Below are 26,029 nucleotides of genomic sequence, written 5' to 3' on the forward strand. Positions count from 1 at the left end.
ATTATGTTGAGATACTAAATTAATATTTAGGGAAAATAAGTCATTATTTTTAAATACTAAGTCATTAATAGGGGAAAAATCAATATTTCAAGAAAGTAGGTCATTAAGTTGAGATACTAAATCAATATTTGGATAAAATAAGTCATTATTTTTGAGAAACTAAGTCATTATTTGGTAAGTCAATATTTCAAGAAAGTAACTTGTTATTTTGAGATAAGTCAATATTTGGGGAAAATACGTCATTATTTTGAGATACTGAGTCATCATTTAGTAAGTCAATATTTCAAGAAAGTAATATTCGATATTTTGACAGATTACTGGCAAAAAACAGAAGGAGGAAAAAACCGGCTGGAATGAGATTCCATAATTTCCTGAATTTGCTACTCATTCACTAGTTCCTTGAATCTTTGGGAAGCTTCAAACATTTCTTGCATATACATAAACCTACTCAGTAGATTCTCTACATAGCATGCTTTAGGCAGGGCATTCAATTATTTATTGATGAAATGAATACCATGAAAACCATCTCAGATATCCTGAAAGCCAGCTGTTGAGCAGAGCGATTCCCTTACCCTCAGTTCATTCTTGTTGATTTGAATGTTTTTGCTAATGCAGAATCAGTCCAGCTTTGTGTCTTTCAGTAACAAACATGTGCCTGTCATCTCCTGACATGTCTCAGTTTTCAAGCAATTCATTGGCCTTTTTGTTTGGCTCTTAACACAACTGTCCATGATCAAGTAACACTGGGCTAGTGGAGCAAATCATGTAGGTGATCAGATGAGTTTAACGCTAAGATCATAAAGTCACAGTAAACCCGCATGTGCGGAAACAGTTCTCTTCAGTAAAATTTTGAATGTTTTCCTCCTTTACAGATAGTTGCCACAGAACTGTCATTGTCTCTTACACACTGTACAAAATGAGAGACAACATTCATTTATTTACAACCCCATTTCCAAAAAAGTTGGAACACTGTGCAGAATGTAAATAAAAATAGGATGCAATGATATGCAAATCATGTAAACCATATTTTTAAAGAAAAATACTACAAAGACAACACATCCAATGTTGAAATTGAGATTTTTTATTGTTTATTGAGAAATATATGCCCATTTGGAATTTGATGCCAACAACATGTTCTAAAAAGTTAGGACGGGGACGTGTTTACCACTGTGTTTCATCACCTCTTCTTTTAACAACACTCTGTAAGTGTTTGGGAACTGAGGAGACCAACTGCTGTAGTTTTAAAAGTGAAATGTTTTCCTATTCTTGTTTGAAATAGGATTTTAGCTTCAGAAATTTCAAATGTTGATTCGTTGGACCACAGGACACTGTTTCACTTCCCCTCAGTTTATTTTAAATGAGTTTGGGCCCAGAGAAGGAGGCAGCATTTCTGGATCCTGTTTTTATATGGTTTCTTCTTTGCCTTCAGGAGTTTTAACTTGTGGATGCAGCGAAGAACTGATTTCACAGACAATGGTTTTCAGATGTGTTCCTAAGCCCATGCAGTGATTTCCACTACAGAATCATGTTGGTTTTTAATGCAAGGGACAAGGCCAAAAAACAGTATTTGCTGGCCGTGATATTTAGGACCTCAGGTGGAACTGCAGAGATTTCTCTGAATCTTTTAATGATATTATGTTCCGCAGATGCAAAAATTCTTTGCTATTTTACGTTAAAAATTGTTATTCTTGAACAGTTCTACTATTTGCCCGTGTAGTCTTTCACAGAGTGGTGAATCCCCCATCATCTTTACTTCTGAAAGACTCAGCCTCTCTGAGATGCTCTTTTTATACACAACCATGTCATTGACCTGTTGCCAATTAACCACCAGGTGGTTTTTTTTAGCATCACACAACTTTACCAGCCCTTTGTTGCCCCTGTCCCAACTTTTTTGGAATGTGTTATTGGAATCAAATTTAAAATGGGCCTACATTTGCACATAATTGCATTGTTTTTATTTACATTTTGCATAGTGTCCCAATTTTGTTGGAAATGGGGTTGTAATTTCAAATTATTTGTGAGAAGAAAACTCAGCACTACGGGTCTGAAAGGATGTGTAGCTGTCAAGAAGCCTCACTGAGAAAACGAGACAGACATATCAAACAAAGAAGCTGAACAATGATCTGACCGTCCCAGAGTCCAGATCTCAACATCACTGAATGTGTTTGGATTACTTCAGAAAATGATCAACCAACTTTTAAGACTGAACTTTGAGAAAAACAGCAAGTCTCCCAAAAAGAATGACTCTTTAATAAACAGTGGTCACCTAAAATACTGGAAAAAAATTCAATTATATGAAATTGTTCAGGCTTCTGTGTAATATTCGGTTAAATATTGTTGCTGTCCAAAAAAAAAACAAACAAACAAGTATCTCAACGTTCCTTACCTTCAATGCAATTTAACATAGAGATTTTATTCCAAGCAATTTTGGAGCATTCCTTTTGGCCCATTCAACATGAAATTTGCACACAATGTAAAGAGCAGCTTGTTCCCTTGGAATTATAAGGTTCTATTCGGAGCAGTTTTGAAATATTGAGCCTTAAAGATTTTGCATTCCAAACAGCAGAACTGATATATGGAACACGTCTCTTTATACATGAAAATGAGCGACATCCTAAACATGTTCTAAATGTGCCGCATTAAATTCCTATCAGATTTATAGTTTTTTTGAACAGGTCAAATGCAGATAGAACCTTCTAATCCTAAGAACTCACTTTCTGCTTGAAATTATAAGGTTCTATCCGACAAAACATGAAAAGAAGCCACGATTTTTAAAAAACACAAACAGTTTACACTGATCAGGCATAACATTATGGCCACTTCCTTGTTTCTACACTCATTCTCCATTTTATCAGCTCCACTTACTATATAGGTGCACTTTGTAGTTCTACAGTTACAGACTGTAGTTCATCTGTTTCTCTGCATACTTTGTTAGCCCCCTTTTACCCTGTTCTTCAGTGGTCAGGACCCCCATGGACCCTCACAGAGCAGGTACTATTTGGGTGGGGGATCATTCTCAGCACTGCAGTAACACTGGTGGTGTGTTGGTGCGTGTTGCGCTGGTCTGAGTGGATCAGACACAGCAGTGCTGCTGGAGTTTTTAAACACCTCAGTGTCGCTGCTGGACTGAGAATAGTCCACCAACCAAAAATATCCAGCCAACAGCGTCCTGTGACCACTGATGAAGGACTAGAGGATGACCAACACAAACTGTGCAGCAGCAGATGAGCTATTGTCTCTGACTTTACATCTACAAGGTGGACTGACAAGGTAGGTGCGTCTAATAGAGTGGACAGTGAGTGGACACAGTGTTTAAAAACTCCAGTAGTACTGCTGTGTCTGATCCACTCAGACCAGTGCAACACACCATGTCAGTGTTACTGCAGTGCAGAGAATGATCCACCACCCAAATAGTACCTGCTCTGTGAGGGTCCATGGGGGTCCTGAGCACTGAAGAACAGGGTAAAAGGGGGCTAACAAAGTATGCAGAGAAACAGATGGACTACAGTCTGTAATTGTAGAACTACAAAGTGCACCTATATAGTAAGTGGAGCTGATAAAATGGACAATGAGCGTAGAAACAAGGAGGTGGTCTTACTGTTATGCCTGATCGGTGTAAATCTCAATTTGTTTTAAAAGATGAAATTGGTTTTGTAAGAGTGTCTACATTACCAGAAAGTGAAATGTCTGACATTTTTGTGACATCTATTTTTCATAACATGTATGTCTTGTTTAAGGACAAAAGCATTGATTGACAGATTAAGACTAGATTATTTTGTCCAGTCCAGAGGTCAGTTTTATGTAGGAACCATTAGTTTAAGTGTCCTTTAGCTCAGACAGACCAAATACTGTAATAAACTGTCCCAGCATGTCAGTGTAGCCGGTCAGTCTAGAGGCAGTGTGAGGTTTTGTTTTACATCTGAAATGTGACTCTAATCCAATATGTCTAATTTTGAGAAAAAGAAGAAAAAGATGGATGAATAAATGAAATTAATGTTTATACTGTAATTAAGAGCCCATCAATTCAAACATATACAAATTAGTTACCTTTAAGGCTTAATGTTTATTATAATGCTTAGTTAAATTTAAGACAATCTGCTTTTTTATTCTTCTAAATTGCCTCTATGCTGTGTGGCCTTGTCGCCCCAGAAGGAACATCAGAGGCCAGAAGCTTTTTATAGGTGGGCTATTTATACGAGGCAGTCATAGGGAAGGCCCGTCACTGAAATTGATCCTAACTTTCAAAAGGACTGTTCCCTCAGCTTCTACCACAGCGCAATCTCTGTTTGCTCTCTTTTGAAGGAAAGAAGCGCCAAGAACCGATCAAGATACGTTTAGAACAGCATGTCAGTATTGATGCCCTCAGGGCAGCAGTTTTGTACATGAAAGTAAAAACATCTTTGTAGGTCAATATGAGCATTTTAAAGCAATTAACTGTGACTATGGCAAAAAGGCTTTTAGATACTAAAGGTCTAAGGTTCTTCGCACTCTGCCGTAGTATAACCACTTTTGGTTCCCTTGAAAACATTTTAGAGGATGGTTCTTTATATTAGATAATGTAAGTCTTAAGGTTCTTCGCACTCTGCCATAGAATAACCACTTTTGGTTCCCTTGACAAACATTTCAGTGGATGGTTCTTTTTATTTGATACCGCAAGTCTAAGGTTCTTTAGACTCTGCCATAGAATAACCATTTTTGGTTCCCTTAAAAACATTTCTGTGGATGGTTCTTTATATTACATACTGTAAGTCTGAGGTTCTTTACACTCTGCCATAGAAGAACCGTTTTTGGTTCCCTTGAAAAACATTTAACTGCATGGTTCTCAATATTAGATAGCACAAGTCTAAGGTTCTTTACACTCTGCCATAGAATAACCACTTTTGGTTCCCTTGAAAACATTTCAGAGGACGGTCTCTTTAGAGAACCATTTTTATAAATGAGATGTTTAGAGTGAGGAACCTAAGTTGAAAGAACCTCCAAGGTAAAGGCTCTATGAAGAACCCTTACAGTATGTGAAGGTTCTTAAAAATCACATCTCTTTCAAAAATGTCTTTCAGGGCACTAAAAGTGGTTCTCCAATGCATTGCTCAAAGAACCCTTTGTGACCCCTTTTTTAAGCATGTGTAAGACACTCATATGGTTTTATAGCTTAACTTTAAGCTATAAACTTCACTACTGAACTATTATTTTGAAGTCTTTTGTGTGCAGCATCAGCACCTTAAAGTTCTTCCTGTGTTTGTCACTTTATCAAAGTGCTGATCACATCTTACATTTGCATTGAAAGTATTTCTGCATGTGTGGTTAGGTTAAAAAAAACTGCATCTGCAATAATCATCTCTGCATTTGACAAGTTGGAGACAACAGAACCGTTTGATGTGAAACAGATCAAAGTAGTTTTGGATATTTTTAGCAGCGGGTTCAAAAGAGGCAACTCAGAAAAGAAGCTTCAGTCTCACTCCCCTTCCTCCTCCAGCTTTATTGATAGTTTAAAATTACATTTCTATGTTCTAGGACTTCAGTTGCATTTACCTTCCGACTTAAAAACTGAGTACAAGCAAATGATATTTTTTTACAGTAGTCTAAGTGATATTGTACAAAAATAACATTTTGATTTCTGTGAAAACATTCTCCTGACTCCGAATCTTATTTATTCCGCCCTACTTCTGTTACATTTCAGCTTTTTTTTCTTTTCTCCTTTGCTCCTTGGGTAAAATGACCAGAACTGCGCTGCAATCATGGGATCATACACTTGATTATTTCAACAACTTAGCTGCTCCGCACAGTCCAACAACTTACTTTACACAAAGAATGTAGTTTTCTGAAATTGTTTCTTGTTTCTCCTCATAATGTGCTGTAAACTTGCTCGTCAATAGTACTTTTTGTTACAGTTTTCTCCACGTAGCTGCGTACTGCTGGTTGGGCCCGGACAGATCTGACCGCTGAGTCCTGTACTGCTTTTTTTCCAGGTCAATCACTCTTAGCCTAACTCTTCCCCATTGATAAAACAAAAAGCAAATCATACCCAGAAGTTCACACTTCTTATTTTTGTTTTTTCCTCCCCGGTCACTCGCTGAGGCTCCGCTCGACGAGCCCGGAGAGGCCGAGTCGACATCATTTCCCACTCAACTCATTCATCCCTGTTCACCAGTGGCATGGAAAGGGGGTTCTTTAACAAAGCATTATACATAACACCTCTACCAAACTAAACATAAACATTTTTTTGTATTAAATGCAGAAAGTGGAAATTTTGTTTTCTTTTTCCACCCCTTTCCTCCTTTTACATGTCAAGAGCTCACTGGCCTGGGACTAGCCTCTATCTGCCAACCTTTGGCCAGTGAAGAGGATTCAGAGAAAATAATACAACCATCAATCAGAAAAAGGAGGGGCGACCAGGAAAACGGGATTAAGCGGTGGCCTCGATGGTGCATTCTTTTGCCAGGTGCCCGGATTTGCCGCAGTTGTAGCAGTTGATTTCGCTTGCCTTACTGCACTGAACAGCAACGTGGCCGATCTCACCACACCTAAAAGGAGACACACAATAGATGAGGGAATGCACAGTATTTAGAAGAACAATATGCCTTAAACAGAGACAAATCACTCACAGAGTCTTATATATTATATATATACACACACATACACATATATGAGTCCTGAGCTCAGGACTGGCTTTCTCTCTAACCTATTGGTAACTAGCAAAGATACTTTCTCTGGATAGACAAAGCACTTTTTGTAAGTCGCTCTGGATAAGAGCGTCTGCTAAATGCTCTAAATGTAAATAAATAAATATTTTATATATATATATATAGCTGATATACCTCTTTTGTGTCCTTTTGTCCAAAATCTAAGCCTTATTATTTAGTATAATAGAAATGAAGACAAATTGTTTTGTTTATTACTTTGTTTGTTACCATAAGACATGTGGAAACAGAAGTGCACCCACAATTCCTTTGAGTTAGGAAGGTTAGTAAGCCTCATTAAGCAGCACATTTACCTGTAGCACTTGACTTTTTCACAGCCTTTTTGGATGTGTCCAAAGCCCCCACAAGAGTAGCACTTCTGCTCGTTGGCATGATCACAGTCCCGGGCCACATGGCCAGCCTTGCCACAGTTGTAACACACCTGCTCCCTCTCCTTTTTAGGCTCCTTGCAGTCTCTGGAGATGTGGCCACCCCTTCCACAATTGTAGCAGGCTGCAAAATAATTGCCATAAACTTTTAAAGTTGCTAATTAAAAAGTTACTAAAATGCATACAAGTCAAACTGACATGCTTTTAAACTAGTAATACATAAGCAATAAATCAAAAATAACTGCAGATACACCACACGGGATTCCTTACCATCCTCAGTCCTTTCACAGTCTCTTGCAACATGGCCTGGCTCCCCACAACGGTAGCAGAAAAGATCTACACAGGAACCAAACAATGTGTTAAATCAACAGAACAGACCAGAAACACTAATACAGGACTAAACAGCTATTACAGTTCCAACTTTTCACCTTTTCCCCTTCCACGACCTTTGCCACGTCCACGGCCAGCGTTCGGACAGTTCTTGATCCAGTGGCCAGTACGGCCGCACCCAAAGCACTCGTTGCTGCTCATCTCCTCAAACTGCAACCTAAAGCTGCTGAAGAAGAATTCTACGTTATAACCTACCTGTAGTAGGAAAGACCTTCTGAAAAAATGAGGAAGCTGGGAAAAAAAAGCCCTAAATGTCCTCAGGGGACAGGACAGGGCAGGGCAGGGCAGGCACATGGACCTGCTGACACACCATCTGCAGAAATGAACTGCCTTAGTATAGGAAAGTAGTGCACGTTTGACCATATGTGCCAAACCTCAGTCATTAATGTTTCCAGGTATCAGGAACATTTAAGGGCTGAGGGCCAAGTGTTTTCCAAGCGATATGACCACTGAACAGGAGAAATAAGTGAGTGGGAAAGATAGGGGTGCAAGCACATGTCAATTAACCACTGAAGAAGTGTCAAAGTAATACAGCACTGAGGTTTTTAATGCCTTTAGAAGACTTGAAAACGTGAGTCTTTGTCATGTTCATGCCATGACCACATACAAATCTATTACGAAGTGCAAGTTAACTTACAAAAACATCATTTCAGACCACAGGCAGGGCTTTAGCTAGCATGCAAAGGAGCATGATGTGAGTGAGGTTTTCCATGTCAGGCTTCTTATTCTCCATAAAAGGCTGTTTCCACTACCGGAAAAAAATAAACAACCCTTTAGTAAGTCGTTTTCCATAATTATGACTCAGTATCTCATTATCATGACTTATCATCTTATAACAATAACTTACCATATCATTACTATGACCTACAATCTCATGATTATGACTTCTCAATTACGACTTAGTATCTCATTATAATAAGATTCAATCTCTTAACTATGACTTAGCATCTCATAATAATGACTGCCAATCACAACTTGGCATCTCATAATGATGAGAAAGTTCTCATCATTATGAGATAGTAAGTAATTTTGAGATACTAAGTCATAATTGTGGAAAACCTTGATTACTAAATAGCTATATATTTTTCTCCACATATTATAATACTGTTATAACATTATAACAACTATAATCATTATAACTGTTATAACAACAAAACAGTAAAAGACATTTCTGCCCCAATATAAACAAAAAGCTATTCCTCACTCTCACTTGATTAGCTCAGCCAGCTACACTGACAGCATGTGTCTTTGGAAACTGAGAGCAGCTAACTAAGCTAACCAGTTAGCTCAAGTGCCAGTCCGTTGAGGTCACCGCTCAAACGAGGCTGAAGTTAGCTTACAATTCACCAGCTTCTTGTTCGAATTTGCCCGTTCCACCTTAAAAGGTCTGAGGCGCCAGAATGTAACAGATGCACCATTTAAGGTGGAACGGGAAAATTCGAACTAGAAGCTGGCGAATTGGACGCTGACTTCAGCCTCGTGTTGTTTTTGTTCTTTTTTTCAGCAGAGGGATGAGTATGGCCTTTTGTAATGACGGAAAGCCCTCACTTTAGCAAAGAAAAAAAGGTTAAATATACGTTTTCTAACATTTCCTCTCCTTCTCCGCTCGTCGACTCACCGCGTTCAGTTGTCTTTCGGTTCCCCGCAGAGTTTCCACCCACGGACCCCAGTAAACAGAGCCAGTCCCACGGCGACATTTTAAATCTATTCTTCAGCTACTCGCCCTTCTTTAAAATCTGGGATTTACGTTTAAGGGCTCATAAACCGACAGAGACGTTTTATCTGACTCCGCTCAGGGACTTTTTTCCCGCTTTTCCCGCCTCGGAGCGAGTAAAAAAAACGCAGTAGGCCGAAAAAATTCACATGTTTACCTTCTCGACACATTCCGCCACAGCGGTTCGGCTCAGTTTGCCATTTCTCGGCTGTTTTAAGAGAACGCCGACCCCCTCGGACCGGGCGACGGTGTCGCGCACCGTGTGCACCGTGTTATTTTTCGCATTTTCGTCCTTTTAAAGGCACTCACCTCGGCTACGTGAGTCGTTGCTGTTTATGTTCGGTTCCTCCTCTCCGCGCTGCGCCACACGCGGTTTGCACACGGCACGCTCGCAGCCCCTCCCGCTCACGCTTTTGCACACGGCTCGCAGCCTTCAAACGGCGTTAAGTTTCTTTCCCCGCTTGTATTCCGACAGGACCCGCCCTCCTGCGCTGGGATTGGCTGCGAGCAGCGGCCTCCTGGACTAGGATTGGCTAGAAGTTCTTATTTTAGTCATAACATTAAAACCACCTCCTTGTGTCTACACTCATTGTCATTTTCATCATTTTATCAGCTCCATTTACCATATAGGAGCACATTGTAGCTCTACAATTACAGACTGTAGTTTCTCTGCATACTTTGTCACCTTGTTTTTCAATGGTCAGGACCCCACAGGACCACAACAAAGCAGGGTATTATTTGGGTGGTGAATCATTCTCAACACTGGAGTGACACTTAGCAGGTGGTGGCGTGTTAGTGTGTGTTGTGCTAGCACGAGTGGATCAGACACAGCAGTGCTGCTGGACTGAGAACCAAAAATATCCAGCCAACAGCGTCCTGTGGGCAGCGTCTTGTGACCACTGATGAAGGACTAGAGGATGACCAACACAAACTGTCTACAAGGTGAACCAACAAGGAAGGAGTGTCTAATAGATTGGACAGTGAGTGGACAGTGTTTAAAAACTACAGCAGCACTGCTGTGTGAGTAAGTAAACTTTATTTATATAGCACTTTTCTAAGACAGAGCTACAAAGTGCTTCACAGAAATGAATTAATTATCTGTATTTTTATAAATTATTAACTGTCTGATCCTCTCATTATATAACATAATACAATATATAACATTACAATAAAGGACATCTATATTAAAGATAGGCTACAGGCATAAGTAGTCAATAGCATCAACCAAAGAAACCAAAAAAACAATAGCAACAGAAGACGCACTACAGTTGAAACCAATAATCACAGCTCTAAGGTTTATGTCTACACTGTAACCAGATTAACTTTTAAAATATTGGATAAATCTTTCCAAAATACTTTACAATAGTAATATTCAAAACATATATGGTCCATTTTTCTTGGATATTTTGTGCAAAATGAACACTTCTGTTCTAAATGTGGGCTGGAAGTTTAATAAGGCCCGGTTGCTTGTGCGTTTGCGCTATTAGCCAATCAGAGCGCCTGAGGGGCGGGGCTTGTCCGAGTACAGGTGGGAAAGAAATTACGCCCTCCTGATGAAATCCGTCGATTGAAACCGAATGAAAACGTAAACAAACGTAACCTGCGAGGGCGGCGCTGTTGTGTGGGGGCAGTTTTCTCTCCTTTCATGTTGGCTCAGTGTTTATGAGAGGGATGAAAACGACTGAGAACTTCTCCACACAGCCGTATTGCCAGCGTTACCTCCAGTAGCCAGGCCAATAAAGCGTTAATAAGCGGACCTGCTGTGTAGCGATGGCTGCTCTTCAGTCGCAAAAGCTCCGTTTCTGGTGGTTTTTCCTGCCACCAACTAAATTATTCATGCTAAATGTTGGTGCATCTTGACTGCGGGGATGGTGTTCTTTAATAAATGATGATTAGGCTGCATTTTAATCCACCGAAGTTTCTTCTGATTCGCAACTGAGAGTCTGTGGCATCAAACTGAATCTTTTATTATGGTTTGCGCATGCGTGCTTTACATATGAAGGTGCTGTAGCGTGTGTTTATGATGATGTTTATCAGAACGGAGAGAGAGAAAGAGTGAGAGAGGCGTAATAGATAGATAGAAAGGGGTAAAGAGAGGAAGAAAAAAAAGAAATAAGACAGATAAAGAGAGAAAGGCAGAAAGAGAAGGCGAAAAAATAGGTAAAGAGAGGCAGAGAGAGGAAGAAAAAGAAGAGAGACACATAAAGAGAGGAAGAAGCAGAGAGTAGGAGAAAAAGAGGTGCAGAGAGAGAAGAAAAAGGAAGAAAAGAGATAAAGAGAGGAAGAGGCAGAGAGAGTAGGAGAAAAAAGAGGTAAAGAGAGAGGAAGAAAACAAAAAGAAATGAGAGAGAGACAGATAAAGAGGCAGAAAGAGAAGGAGAAAAAAGGTAAAGAGGCAGAGAGAGGAAGAAAAAGAAAAAGAGACATAAAGAGAGAAAGGCAGAGATAGAAGGAGAAAAAGAGGTAGAGAGAGAGGCAGAGAGAGGAAGAAAAAGAAGAGAGAGAGAGAGAGAGAGAGAGAGAGAGAGGAGTCATCTTACTGATGGGGCAGAATCAGTAGCATCTCTCTCCCCGATCAATACAGTTGGAGCTGTTGTCTCCCGCTGTTAAGGTGGTTTTGCATATCAAGGCTTCAGTTCAGCTCTCTGGAAGACTATAATGAACAGCTTTAGGAGGAACACAATACATGCAGTTCTGGGCCAGAGTTCTGTTTTGCATGTTATTTAAATGACATGTTCTCCTGAAGCTGGTTCTGAGTGCATGGGAAGTATGACATCATGATCATTAGACTTTCTACCACAGCTCTCAGCAGAGGCTTTGTTTTCTCTCATAGTGTTGACTTGCCGGTTCTACAGTTGATGCAAGCTTGAGGGAACGCCTTAAATCTCAGTGGTGAGGATGTCGTCCCCACTCCCTCCGCCCCGTCTCCGTTCCCCTGACCATGTGAGCTGTGTGCATTAGTGATGTCCTGGGATTTGGAGAGAGGGCTTTCGTTCACCTGCTCCGCGGGCCGCAATGCCTTCAGTATTTCACATGCAGCATCTAAGTTCTACGTAGTGAAATGTTAAAGTGACTTGATTTAGTGTGTTCTTTGAACAGGTTTTTGTAGGCCATGGTGTCTAACGAGGAATATAAAAGTGGACGCTGGTTTTCGGTTGTTTTTGAGGTGAAAGTTAATCATGGACTGCTTCGCTTGACCCTGCATGATTCTGGTAAGTAATGTTTGGACCTGCATATTTGAATCTAATCATATACGAACATTATTGGACAGCTTTAACAGAAACCAAAGCATGATTTTTTTATATTAAAAAGCAGAATAAAAGCACTAATACAGTGCATATGATTGTATTAAGTAGAATACTGTTGAATCTGAACTTGAAATACTCATGAAAGTGGGAACTAAACAGGCTTTTTTTTTAAATGTTTCTGTTTATTTTTGATCATAATTCAGTTTAAGTCCTAGAACTATACTCATACAGTCCAGCATGGCCAGACAAAACACCTTAGGAATAAAAGCAAAAACCCCTTTTTATATGAATTTTATTCTGTTACTTTTCAATGTATTTAGTGAAATAGATGTATTAATGTATGTTAAATCCAAGCTGTGTCATGGCCGTGGTTGAGATATAGCTCAGTGGCCAGCTGATGGCACTGTTAATTTACACAAAAATGATGTCTTTCGTGTGTGGGTTGCATGTTTTTACATGTAAACTATATTTACAATTTAGTCGAAGCAAAAAAGAGATTGAAGATCAAACATACATTACTGTATTTATTTTATTTGTGTTTGTTTGCGCTTTTTGACTCATTGTGCCATTTTAATTTGGATTCTTTGGCCGCCAATGTTGCTGTAGTGGCTTTCAAAGGGAACTCCACCAGTTTTTCAAAATTTCTGCAATCATTTAATCGAATACAGAGCTATTCAGAGTAGTTTCGTGAGATGTGGTTCATTTTAGAGAAACATACTAACTCTAAAATCTTGTTAGAGGAACTAGGCTGTCATGTTGTCTGCAACACAAATATATCCATTTTATTTACTATTCAAAATGACCAGTGAACCTAAATGTTTTTTTTTCTATGTAATGTACATAATAATAAAACAGTGGTAAATCTGAAACAAGTTTTCTTTGGGGACACAATGCCCAGCATTTACCCCTTAGCCATGAATCAATCTCAAAACTAATGTAAAACAATGTCTCTGAGTGCTCACAACCATTTCATGTAATAACTTCCTGTGAGGGGGATTTTAAAGGTTCTTTTCTCACCAAACCACTCTGAATGACAAAATTAGCCATATAAGTGAAATGATACTCTTAGTTTTAACCTTAAAATTCACTGCTTTCTTTTATAGACAGAAGGCATAAATAAACTCTGTGATGTTGTGGAAGAACAATGAGCAATTTAGATGCTCAAAGAAAAAAACAGATATAGAAGTAAGCATGCACGGGAATAGCATTGAAACCAGCATTGGACCATAGATCCAAATGTTTGTAGACACTGGCTCATCCATTGTTTCTTCTGAAATCAAGTATAATAAAGCAGTAAGCCATGAGTGGCCTGCGATTTTATTACGGATAGGGTGTTCTTAGGCAATAATAATAATTTGTTATTAATAATCAACATAAACAGGTATTCCGCCAAGAAATGTAGTTTGTTTAGAGCATGGTATTGTCGCCAAGCAAACATGGACCGCTAAATGAGGAGAATGTTCGGTCGCCCATCGCTGTATATTGCAGTCATATCATGGGTTTTTGAACTTTTTGTCGTATAATAATGAACAAATGATAACACAGCACCGTTTAATGCAAACACTTTCGCTTTATAAGGACTTTTTGGTCACCAAATTACCACCACGAGTCTTATTTACACCAATCCAGCGGCGCTCCTCTTCTCTTACTGGGGCTAAATATTTAATGGCTCCTTGCTCCCTACATAGTGCACTACACTACAACGGTGCAAAATATAGCTAAGAAATAGTCACTTGGGGGAATGATGCATTATTTGGCTGCAGAGTCTAGAATTTCAAAACTTTCATAGCTAGCACACTATTAAGGGAATACAGAGCCGTTTGGGATTCAGCCTGGGTTTGACTCAACTTTTGACTGACATTTAAAGTGTCTAGGACATTCAAGTGACATTTTTTAGACTTTTATACTGCCGATTAACTACAGTTAATCATATTGAAAGTACTTTAATTCAAGCCTGTGATATCAATGATGGAGGTGTTTAGGCTGTTGGCTATCTTTTAGCCTGTTAGCTAGCTGGCCAGCCTAGTTCTAGTTAAGAATGTAAGTCTCCAGCCCCTCAGTTTAAACAAAAAACAGGTTCTTACTTTTTCAAGATACTCAGTGGTCCATGTGAGCAGCATGAGAGTCAAACATCATTCCATCAACGACAGGGTTTTTTAGTGCTGTAGCGCAGTAATACAGAGTTCAGTTGCTGTTAGGCGGTCATAGGTGTGTGTTTGTTGTGGATTTTACAACAGATGTTGTGGATGTTACAATCAGATTTTAGGAGCGGAACTATCCATTTTATAACTGTCAGTCACACACCGAAATGAACATCCTTGGCCAAAAACTGAAACCGAAATTTTGGTCAATTGGGCCAAAAAACACAGCCAATAAATAAAGTAGTTCACATAAAATAAAGATACTGGAATTATTACGGTATATGCAGCAAAATACAATGTCTTGGTCATCCTGTGCAATGAATTCCATTCTTTTTAGGTTCTAATTTGCACTTTTACACTTTTTTTGTCATTTCATGAACTACAGATGATGATGGTAAAATAGTGATAAATGTAAAAAAAAAAGTTTTCTTTGGCGACTATTTTTCCTTAGAACATCCTACATGTACCTCTCAATCATAATAATTGTGCATGCCAATCTAGCATGCTTGCCCCAAACTAATATATTAACCCAATGATAATATGCGAGCCACAATACAGTTACACAATTTTGTATTGTCCCATCTCTAATAATTATGTGTGTATTGACATGTTTAGGAATGCGGGAGTTACTTATGGCTCTAGAAAGGTTTTCAGTTCCTTTAGCACCACCATCAAAAACCAAGGATTTGATCTTTAATTGCTTGGAAAGCACAAGCACACACACAAAAGTGTGGACACAGCAGAGCCTGTAATGCAGGGATTTCCGACCTACGGGCTGCGACTTCCCAGTGGGCCATGGTGATGTTGCTAGAAGTCCTTCAGCAGTCATTTTTATTGGTTTTAACTTCATTACAATAGACATACATACAAATGTTTACAACATATGCAGTTTTTAGAGATAAATATTCATACCTACACATTTTGGGCAAGCTCAGTAATCTATTAAAATTCATAACTGACATAGTTAGCTAGTTATGTTTATATTTTCAGTGCAAGTTCAAATCAGTGTAAAACGCTTCACTATTTGATTGTTTAGAGTGTCATGGAAAATGGCTTCAGACAGACAATTCTACATTTTTGGTGTTTTATATGTGCTGTATTATTATACAGTCAAGTCAGATTTGATAGACTACAGTGATTATTTTGTTACATTTGCTTGCATTTGAAACAGTCCGGCTGGTCAAATCTTCTTGTGGGCCATGAAAGCTTCCGTGGTTAGTTGTGTGGGCAAAAAGTTGGGAACTCCTGCTGTATTGCTTCCTTCTGTTGCTTCTGGACAGAAGGAAGGTCAGATGTCTCTTCTGCACCACAGCCGTCTCCTCCTAATGAAACCTTATGTCCAGATCAATATATACAACCTCACTTGTGCTTCGGTCTCTTGCATCTTACCCAGCCACTGTGGTGCCATCTGCAAATTCCTTGTCCAGACACTGGCCAGCAAGTAGTACCTCTGAGAGTTAAGTTCTACGGAGGCCCGCTGGTGACATCCTGTATAAATAAAAACAATGCATGGCCATGACTTAGTAAGGCATAGAAAGAAGATAATTAAGTCATGACCACAACTTAGTAAGGCATAGACAGAAGATAATTAAGTCATGGCCATGACTTAGTAAGGTGTGGGAACAAGATCTTAATGCATGGCCATGACTTAGTAAGGCATGGGAACAAGATCCTACTGCATGGCCTTGTGAAGTATGCATTCATGCATTCTCATGAGGCATGATCTCATTCTCATGCCTTAGTAGGTCGTGGCCACAACTTAATTATCTCATTCCTGCACCTTACTAAGTCATGGTCATGACTTGATTATTTCATTTGCATGCCTTACTAATTCATGGCCACAACTTAATCATCTCATTCCAATGCCTTACTAAGTCGTGGCCATGACTTAATTATTTCATTTGCATGCCTTACTAGGTCAGGGCCACAACTTAATTATCTCATTCCCACGCCTTACTAAGTTGTGGCAATGACTGAATTATCTCATTCCCATTCCTTACTAAGTCATGGCCACAACTTAATCATCTAATTCCCACGCCTTACTAAGTTGTGGCCACAACTTAATTATCTCATTCCCACTCATTATTTTTATTTTTAAAGGATTTCAGCAGCGGGGCTTCATATAGTAAGGCATAGGAATGAGATAATTAAGCCTTGACCACAGCTTAAGATGGCATGATCTAGGTCCCACACCTTACTGCGGAGCCCTGATGATGACATCCTGTATAAATAAAAATAATGCTTGGCCACAACTTATTAATGCGTGGGAACAAGATCTTAATGCATGGCCACGACTTAGTAAGGCATGGGAATGAGATGATTAAGTCGTGGCCATGACTTAGTAAGGTGCAGGAATGAGATAATTAAGTTGTGGCCACGACCTACTAAGGCATGAGAATGAGATCATGCCTCATGAGAATGCATGAATGCATACTTCACAAGGCCATGCAGTAGGATCTTGTTCCCATGCCTTACTAAGTCCTGGCCACGCATTAAGATCTTGTTCCCACACCTTACTAAGTCATGGCCATGACTTAATTATCTTCTGTCTATGCCTTACTAAGTCGTGGTCATGACTTAATTATCTTGTTTCTACGCTTTACTAAGTCATGGCCACGACTTGATCATCTCATTCCCACACCTTACTAAGTGGTGGCCACGCATTATTTTTATTTATACAGGATGTCACCAGCGGGGCTCCGCACCTTACTAAGTTGTGGCCGTGACTTAATTATCTCGTTCCCACACATTACTAAGTCGTGGCCACGCGTTATTTTTATTTATACGGGATGTCACCAGCAGGGCTCCGTACAATCCAAGTCTTTCGTTGAAAAAGTGGAAAGTGTGGCTTTTCATGCTGTGGGGCCTTTAAAAAAAGAGGGAAGTCCTATGACGTCACACCGCCGACACCTCTCCCACTCGAACTCATGGCGGAGCTGCAGAGTCCCTGCTCTCTGTGTGCTGAGTAGATCAGATCGCACGCCTCCAAAACAGAGCGACTTGTGTCACTTTAACAGTCTAGCCGGGCGTTGCGATGCACAGCGGCGTTGTCCAGCTTCAGCGCGAGCGCAGTGAGCCTGCAGTTGCGGACGCTTTTTGGCCAGCTGTGCATGGAAGACTTTGAAGTTTAGGACCAGAAAAAACTTAACATTAAGGAGAGCTTTGCGTGCATGTTTCCACTGCGTCTGTGGCTGACTGGAAGGCTTGAGGTAATGCACTCAGTCACCCTCTTGCAGACATAAACTTGACTTGAACTTGAGCAAAAAAGGAAGATAGATGAATTGTTTGGCTCTGATAAAACAACTTTTAGCCGTGTTACTAGTGAAAATACTTTGAATGTCCACTGAAACCGCTGCTCTGCATGCAAACGAAGGTAAATGACCGTGTCTTGTATGTTAAAGTCTTTCCGTGACTACCTGAATTGACTGAAGTGGGCTTCTTTTTTTCGAATTTTCCGTTCCACCTTAAGTGGTGCGGCAGTTACATGTAACTGCCGCACCATTTAAGGTGGAACGGAAAATTCGAAAACTTAAAGTTCTGTTTGTGCACTGAGATTTCCTTGAAGTGCAGACTGCATTATAAGTTGCCTTTTTCATTCATTTAGAAGTTCTGTTGGTTTGGTGGGACATGGATTGGGCCCAGACTAAGCTTAGCTTGAATGTAGCTGGCATAACTGCTGCTGCAATGTACTTGCTAAAGAGCCCCCCTCCCTCTTCATAGTTTGCCCGAGGCCTCAGTTATTATTCTTTCTGAACTACTAGGAAGTAGAGCAAACATTAGCTATTTTAGCACTTGGCCTTATGCCTAATGTTCAAGTGGTCTGAAAGCTAATGGAGACATAAGAGTGGTAGAACTGGATTGTGTTCTGAAAACAGGGCCCTCTTTCCTTCTGCTCCTTCTGCGGTTTATCCTTTTAGTGGCTTCTACTTATGTGAACATGCAGAAGTGCACTGAAGCCGGTGTTGATACTTGGTCTTTGGGCTTTGCTTTTGGATTCATTTCTCACATGATTTCTGTTGACCTCTCCTTCCTTACGTGTCTCTTGACTTGTAAACCAAAAGCCGCAATGTAAACCGGCCACATTGTGTCAACCAAATTCAGGGCGACTGCAGATTTGGATGTTGTGTTTGCAGCTTGAGCTGAAAGAAGCTCAAAAAGCTACCTCAGCCCTTCTTAGTCAGATATTTTTTTTCTCCTCCTCAGTTGTTTACTCGTCTAGAAGTGAACATCTCAGAAGTGCCATCTGCTTTCAGCATTGGACAGAATAGTCTAACCCCCTCCAGTGAGGAACTGCTGAATCAGTGCCACATCAGGATTTACTGTGGGTTTCCTTGTTTACAAATGGAGAACGAGTAAAGTACGTATTGTACATTGCAGCGGATCTGGCCGTCTTATCCTTAAGCCTCTGTTGTTGCAGTGCTTGTGGCCTGGCCTGATCTGGCCTGGATTGAATCATTAGTGGAGCTTTGAAAGTGACTGTAATAGTCATGGAAGTGGCGTTTGGGGTGGTTTCACATTGTACCGCATATATTCTTGTTCTGATTCTATATAGGTGTTTAATAAGATTGGCTACAAGTTCTAGTGCTGTGCAGAAGTCAGAGTGCACCTTTCACTTGTTTAATTTCCAGGTTATTCATTTTTCAGGTACGGAGCCCTGCTGGTGACATCCTGTCATGACTTAGTAAGGCATGGGAACATGCCTTATAAGCTGTGGTCAAGGCTTAATTATCTCATTCCCGCGCCTTACTAAGTTGTGGTCATGTGTTAGGATCTCGTTCCCATGCTTTACTAACTCGTGGCCACACGTTATTTTTATTTATACGGGATGTCACCAGCAGGGCTTCATATTCAGGAGATAGCCCTGAGGGGATTAGATATAAGATGGCCCACTTGCATTATGAAGGAGAAAATAAGTGTTAAAACAGGAGTGTCTTAAACTGGAGTTCAGAAACTGATTTAAAGCCACAGAGAAAATGAGACTCCTAACAACCACCCGGAAGACTTGCTAGACCACCAAAACTGCCCCCATCAGATAAACAGCACTTAAAGCTTTCATCTTTGAGAGAGAGGAGAAAATCAAGCTGCTTCAGATCTGAAAACATCCACAGGTGTTTCTGTCCATCCTTCCACTGTGAGAAGACGACTCAGCGCTGTGGGTCTGAAAGGATGTGTAGCTGTCAAGAAGACTCACTGAGAAAAGGAGACAGAGACATCAAACAAAGAAGCTGAACAATGGACTGACCACCCCAGAGTCCAGACTTCAGCATCACTGAATGTGTTTGATTACTGCAGAAAATGATCAATCAACTTCTAAGACTGAACTTTGGAGGTGTGTCTGCAGATTTGTTTGAGAAACTGAAAGTGAGTCTCCTAAAAAGGGTGGAAGCTGGAATAAAGCCAAAGCATGGACAGACTAAATCCTGGAAAATGAGATCATATTTAGTTATTGAAGCTGTTACATAATTTGATGTTAAATTTATACTTTCCACTTTTTTTCCAAATGCTGTTTTGTGCTTAGTGACTGGAAACGAAACCAACGATGGGTGATCTCTGACTTTTGCGCAATACTGTAAACCTGTGTGTTGCAATGTATTAAAATGCACTGGCGTTTAAATAATGTGATGTAGTTGAAGATTATTTTGACCATAATAATAGTGTACATTGGATTAAATGAGTACCTTGATTCATCAAAACACCCAAAATACTCATCTGGATCTGTGATTGGTCAAAATGCTCACAGGACACACTAAGAAAAAGCCTGATTGGTTAGAGGCTCATTTGCATATTGCAGTCTTTTGCATCAGTAATAAAATACAGTGATAACGATTAGAAAACGATAGATCGTGCAGTTTTAGGCGTTTGCTACAACAGAATTCTGCACTGGCCCAGTTTTAGCACACTTGTGTTTGCAAGTTCAAGACAAAACATTTCCAACAATGTTTGATATACTTCAAGGTCTGAATCAGGTAGCAGAAACAGGGATTGAATAACTTCCTTTCTAGTCTGCATGACGCCCAGGGAAAACATTTTGAGGGTGCAAAAAAGGCTTTTTTTTTCTTGCTTAAACCAGTGATCTGCTGGTTTAGTCTTGTGTCATTTAAAGCGCTTACTCATAGAGGAACTGCATGCTTATGGAAAGATCAACAGTGCAACTTTTGCCTTTTGGTAAGTGCACAGACCAGCTGAGCAAGTTTCTAATGTCAGAATGATGCATCAGCTGTGGCTCTGCAGGGTGGATGGAAATGAGGACAACACTGCCCTTTTAAAGTACTTATTTTGCTTATAGTGCACAATTTCAGTGAAGGGCGTATTTGTGGATAAAGCCAACTAAATGGGAAAATTTAGATCTGTTTGAAGTGCCATCCAGATTAACCTGACTGTGCAAAGGTGCCCTACTGAAATTTATTTAAAACATGTTTAACCGAACATTATACAGAATAATCAACAGCTAAATGTAATTCCAAAACAATCTTAGCATTAAATTTGCTCACTTTCTGCTTTTTTTACAGCTTCCATTCTTTTCAGGAGTCAAATATCTGCAGGGATATTTGTCCACACGTCCAAAGTTCAGTCTTAGAAGTTGGTTGATCATTTTCTGAAACAATCCAAACACATTCAGTGATGTTGAGGTCTGGACTCTGGGGTGGTCAGTCCATTGTTCAGCTTCTTTGTTTGATGTGTCTATCTCCTTTTCTCAGTGAGGTTCTTCTTGACAGCTACATATCCTTTCAGACCCACAGCGCTGAGTCATCTTCTCACAGTGGAAGGATGGACAGAAACACCTGTGGATGTTTTCAGATCTGAAGCAGCTTGATTTTCTCCTCTCTCTCAAAGATGAAAGCTTTAAGTGCAGTTTATCTGATGGGGGCAGTTCTGGTGTCTAGCAGGTCGTCCGGGTGGTTGTTAGGAGTCTCATTTTTTTTTCTCCAGCTTTTAATCATTTTTTGAAGTCCAGTTTGGAAATTGACTTTTCTCTCCTTCCTGATGCAAGTGGATTATCTTAAATCTAATCTCATTAGACAGATCACCTGAGTAACTTGTACTTAATGGCTGTTTTGTCTGGAAATTAAATGAAATGGTAGTCAATGACTTGTGCCCAGTATTGGATGCACCAGAATAGCAATTATATTGTTACATTTTGGAAATATGATACTCCTTGCAGTAAATTAAAAATGCACAAAATATGACATGTTTACAGATAGACAAAAGTAACTTACTTTTGTTGGATTACATGAGTATTTCATTAGTGATTCCTTAAGCTGTGATTGGTCAGGATTCTCGCAGCACATAGTAAAAAACATCATAGCTGGTGAGACCCTTTATGGAACCTTCTGTGATCAGTATGGCAAAGACTAATATTGTGATAATAATTAAGAAGCAATATATTGTCAAGTCCTGACTGTCATCCTGCAGGAGCTGATGGAAGTGTTTGCAGAGCATATGGTAGAACGCTTGTAGAATGGAGTGAAAGTATAAGAAATAAGACTCAGCCTTGCACTGAAACACATACTGAAAAAATTCATAGCACGGCTAAGCCTTTGTTTGAAAGTGGCCAGAAGGCATCTTATCAGATATAGCTCTGCTAGTCTAACCATCTTTACGTGATAACAATCACCTTATCAACATTTCTCGTCTAGCTCATGGCGGGCACTTGATGATTAAGCTCTCTTGCATTGCTCTGCACATTTTTACACGACTGCAAGGTGACATGACTGGCATAAAGCCTCAGCTTCACATACTCAAGCTTTCAGAAACATTTTAGAGGTAAGCGCTGGGTGAGAATGACAAACAACATTTTAAAACTATTTTTGAAGAAGTGGTTTGCAGCTTGTGTTGCTGTGGTTTGCTGGTTTGTGTGTGGATTCCTCTAAACTTTATTTCATTGTGGCAGAAAGAGTTCTTTGGAGCAACACATCAGATCACGTTAGATTTGGAAAGAATGTTACCGTAAATTTACGTAAATAATAAGGGACTTTATCGGATGTTCATTTTTTTTTCAGCATTCTTTCTCGTTTCCTGCATCCGACCCTGATGGGACATACACTGTTTTATGATTATTAAAAGAAACATTTTTGGAATTGAGATGTGTGAGTATGAAGAAGAAGTTTAAAGGGGCCGATATGCTACGTTTTGCTTGTGCTTTGTCTTTGCTTATAACGTTTGTGTGGTTTGTGTGCTAAAAAATGGTCAGAATTAGTTTGTAAGTGACCGTTTTCCAAGCTGTCTTCATCCCTTAGTATTAAACAGGCTTTGTTACTGTGACTTTAAGGCTGATATATGTAATTGAGCTCTGTTCTGATTGGCTACCCTGTTTTGTGCGGGGCTAAACTGCTGTGGGCTGAATAGACAGATATATGTAAATGAGTAGGTTCTTGTGACATGAGAAATAAGTTCAAAAAAGTTTTTCAGCATTTTTTCAAATATGGAAACAATGCTTACATATGAAACTGTTGCAAAAAAAAGGGAGCACAATTTGTTTTTCCATGATATGAACCCTTTAACGAATCTCTACGTAACGTTTAGGTTCTATGTTTTCCTAGAAATGTAAGTTTGAGCTGTTTTGTGCTGTCCAGTGGGCTGTAATGATGAGTGTGTGGTTCTTATAGAATATAGTGGTAAATTGAGCCAATTTGGATCAGTTTTCCCTTTTTTCACAGTAATTTGGAGCATTCTGGACTCTACTTGGCAGGTTGCTTGTCAGTGAATTTGTATGTTGCCTGTAAAGTTACTGTGGGGCCTGTTTTTCCATCCCATTTTCATTTTTAGGGAATGGTTTATGTTTCTCTTCATATGCAGCTGTTTTCCATCCAGGGCCAATTATATTTATTAAACAGACTGGCAGTTTTTTAGTGTTGACTATGTAGTGAGCATATGTAGTCTTTATATGTCTTATTTGTGTTTGTGGCATTTATTTATTGATCTTTATGTACTGATCACTTTTTAATTTTTTTTCATATAGATTGAGATCCACTTTCCAGCCTAATGGAGCACATTCAAGGGGCTTGGAAGACCCTAAGTAATGGGTTTGGATTGAAAGACTCTGTGTTTGATGATACCTGCATGTCTCCCACCATTACCAAGGGTTTTCCTTATCAGCGACGCTCCTCGGATGATGGAAAAATCCCAGACTCCTCCAAAGCTAGCACAATTCGCGTCTATCTGCCAAACAAGCAGCGCACAGTGGTAAGCTTCCCATCTTGTGCTGATAGGATGTGTCAATATACTGAGCAAGTTGATTAATATTGATGGTAAATCGCACTATAACATAAGTCTGGGTGCTGTGTTCTTATGGTACATTTTCTCAAACTAATAGTTTGGCCAAAAACCAAATGTATGCACTTTTCCCCCTTATGTAAGAGCTATGAGTTTAATGTAGTTAACAAGCAAGGATGCTGGCATTGTGTAAACTGCATGCCTTAAGTTGTTAAGGGGCCCACATCTTACATTTTTCTTGTATTTTTATTTTTAAAATACAATATGATATCTATTGTGCCTTGTTTAAAAAGCAGTACAGGCTGAAACCCTCCTTTTAACTTCAGCATGAGTGGGTGGGCTAAACTGCTGTAGGCTGAATAGGCAGATGTATGTAAATGTATTGGTTTTCATGACATCACAGTAACAATTTCAAAGGGAAGCTTAATTTCCATAAATGCACTGTATGGAATAAACAATGCATTGTTAAACTCAACAATGTTTATACACAAAATCAAACTCTTATTTAAAGAAAATGAGAAAAATAGTTTTTTTTCATGATTTGAGTCATTTAAATAATCTCTAATAGACTTTCTGACACTGTATGACATACTGTTGTCTATAAAAATCTACTATATCTAAAAAATAAGTAAACAAAATTGTTCATAGACATAAGTTCATGTTAGACGTAAGCCAATCATTGTGGTTTAGGCATACATTACTTGTTGGCTACATTAGCATCATAAGAGATCAACTACATTTTGGATAAGGGGGAAATGTGTGTACATTTGATTTTTCACTGAACTGTTGCTTTAAGCATTTTTATCATTACAAAGACTCATTTCTGTACTTTATAAATGCTGATCTGATGCATTAGTGTCATTTCCGTTCTCTCAGGTGAGCGTGCGGCCGGGTATGACTCTGCACAACTGCCTCATCAAAGCCCTCAAAGTTCGAGGGCTTCAGCCAGAGTGCTGTGCTGTGTTCAGGCTCCATCCAGAACAGCCTAAAAGGTAAACTGTCTACAGCCATCCAAGCAGCTTTGTTTCAGTATATTTGTCCAATAGTCGATAGTCAATAGTCGGTTGATGTTTGTGGATTAGCTTATTGGGAGTTATTATGTAGGACCATGTAGATAATTCTTCCTGGATTTCTGACTTCCTGCAAGATTCAAGATTATTTCAGTCAAAAACAAGGAAAAAAACTCACCTCCACGATAATGCTAATTTCTGCTAGCGCCCCTTTAGGATTCCAGTAGCTTATTGACGTTAAGATAACGGCAATTCACATGAATATTTTTAGGCCGTTCTAGATTAAACATGGGCATGTGAAGCTTGTAACAGATAATAACACATACTTGAGCTTGTGTGTAGCAGAGTCAACTGACAACTACAGCTGATGCTTATGCTCACAGTCAGTAATGTATCTAGAACCTCCAGAAGGCCTTCCCTAAAGTCCTAAACAATGGGAGAGATGACTTGCCTGTATCTACCTAGATACCACAGAGAAGGAGAAACCTGGTTGAATAATTTTCTGTTTTTGTGTGTATTTTAAAACAGATATGATGAATGTATTAAATGAAAATGAACAAAATATGCACACATATATTTATGTACATATACGTATATGTACATAAATATATATGTATAGATACAGGAAGTTACTTGGAATTGTATGCAATAAAGCATTTTGCCATATTGAGTGAATTTTGTGTAATGGGCATTCTAATTATGTGCAAATGCATTTTTTTTTAAAGCAAAAAATCCCGTATGGATTGGAACACCGATTCTACCTCACTCATAGGAGAAGAGCTGCTGGTTGAAGTTTTGGATCATGTACCCCTGACTACGCACAATTTTGTGAGTTTTCTGGAAAAACACTGTCCATACGGTCGGCAGGAGCCGGAAATCACTTGACGGCGCTTAAAAATAATAATAAAGTTGTGTCAGACCTTCATGGTGCACCTTGTATCAATTTATATTTCTCGACTTGTTTGCAGTCAGTGAATATCTGATGATGCAGATTGTGAACACCAACTTCTAATGTAGTGTTTTGCTTTAAATTTGTAATGTTGTGAATTTTTCCGAACGTTTCACAGGTACGAAAAACGTTTCTGAAGCTGGCCTTCTGTGACATATGCCAGAAGTTTCTCTTGCATGGCTTCAGATGTCAGACATGCGGTTACAAATTCCACGAGCATTGCAGCACCAAAGTCCCCACCATGTGTGTTGACTGGAGCAACATTCGACAGCTCCTGTAAGTTTGAGCTTTGTAGTTT

General features: G+C 39.5%; 2 protein-coding genes across 6 annotated transcripts in view; one reads left to right on the forward strand and one right to left on the reverse strand.

The window, feature by feature from the left end:
- Window positions 1–5,445: 5,445 nt before the first annotated feature.
- Window positions 5,446–9,588, reverse strand: cnbpb (CCHC-type zinc finger, nucleic acid binding protein b). 2 transcript variants are annotated; one of them, XM_036559370.1, is made up of 5 exons: window positions 9,480–9,588; window positions 7,495–7,619; window positions 7,337–7,402; window positions 6,992–7,190; window positions 5,446–6,521 (listed from the first exon to the last, which is right to left on the reverse strand). In XM_036559370.1, the coding sequence occupies exons 2-5, from the start codon at window positions 7,595–7,597 to the stop codon at window positions 6,404–6,406; spliced, it is 486 nt and encodes a 161-aa protein (XP_036415263.1). In that variant the 5' UTR covers window positions 7,598–7,619; window positions 9,480–9,588; the 3' UTR covers window positions 5,446–6,403. The 2 variants fall into 2 exon arrangements, with proteins under 2 accessions (XP_036415263.1, XP_036415262.1); XM_036559369.1 differs by having other exon boundaries at window positions 7,495–7,622.
- Window positions 9,589–10,154: 566 nt separating this feature from the next.
- The window catches only part of raf1b (Raf-1 proto-oncogene, serine/threonine kinase b), a 34,275-nt gene continuing 18,400 nt past the window's right edge, over window positions 10,155–26,029 (forward strand). The window contains exons 1-7 of one of the 4 annotated variants that reach the window (XM_036559335.1): window positions 10,155–10,194; window positions 12,004–12,113; window positions 12,270–12,382; window positions 23,519–23,742; window positions 24,649–24,764; window positions 25,508–25,610; window positions 25,850–26,007. In XM_036559335.1, coding sequence (XP_036415228.1) covers window positions 23,542–23,742; window positions 24,649–24,764; window positions 25,508–25,610; window positions 25,850–26,007 — 578 coding nt within the window. In that variant the 5' untranslated portion in view covers window positions 10,155–10,194; window positions 12,004–12,113; window positions 12,270–12,382; window positions 23,519–23,541. Of the gene's footprint in view, window positions 10,195–11,657; window positions 12,383–17,503; window positions 17,769–23,518; window positions 23,743–24,648; window positions 24,765–25,507; window positions 25,611–25,849; window positions 26,008–26,029 lie in introns of those variants that run through there. The other 3 variants (XM_036559333.1, XM_036559332.1, XM_036559334.1) reach the window with 3 other exon arrangements.

Source organism: Colossoma macropomum, unplaced genomic scaffold (genome assembly GCF_904425465.1).
Source record: "Colossoma macropomum unplaced genomic scaffold, Colossoma_macropomum, whole genome shotgun sequence".
Classification (NCBI taxonomy): domain Eukaryota; kingdom Metazoa; phylum Chordata; class Actinopteri; order Characiformes; family Serrasalmidae; genus Colossoma; species Colossoma macropomum.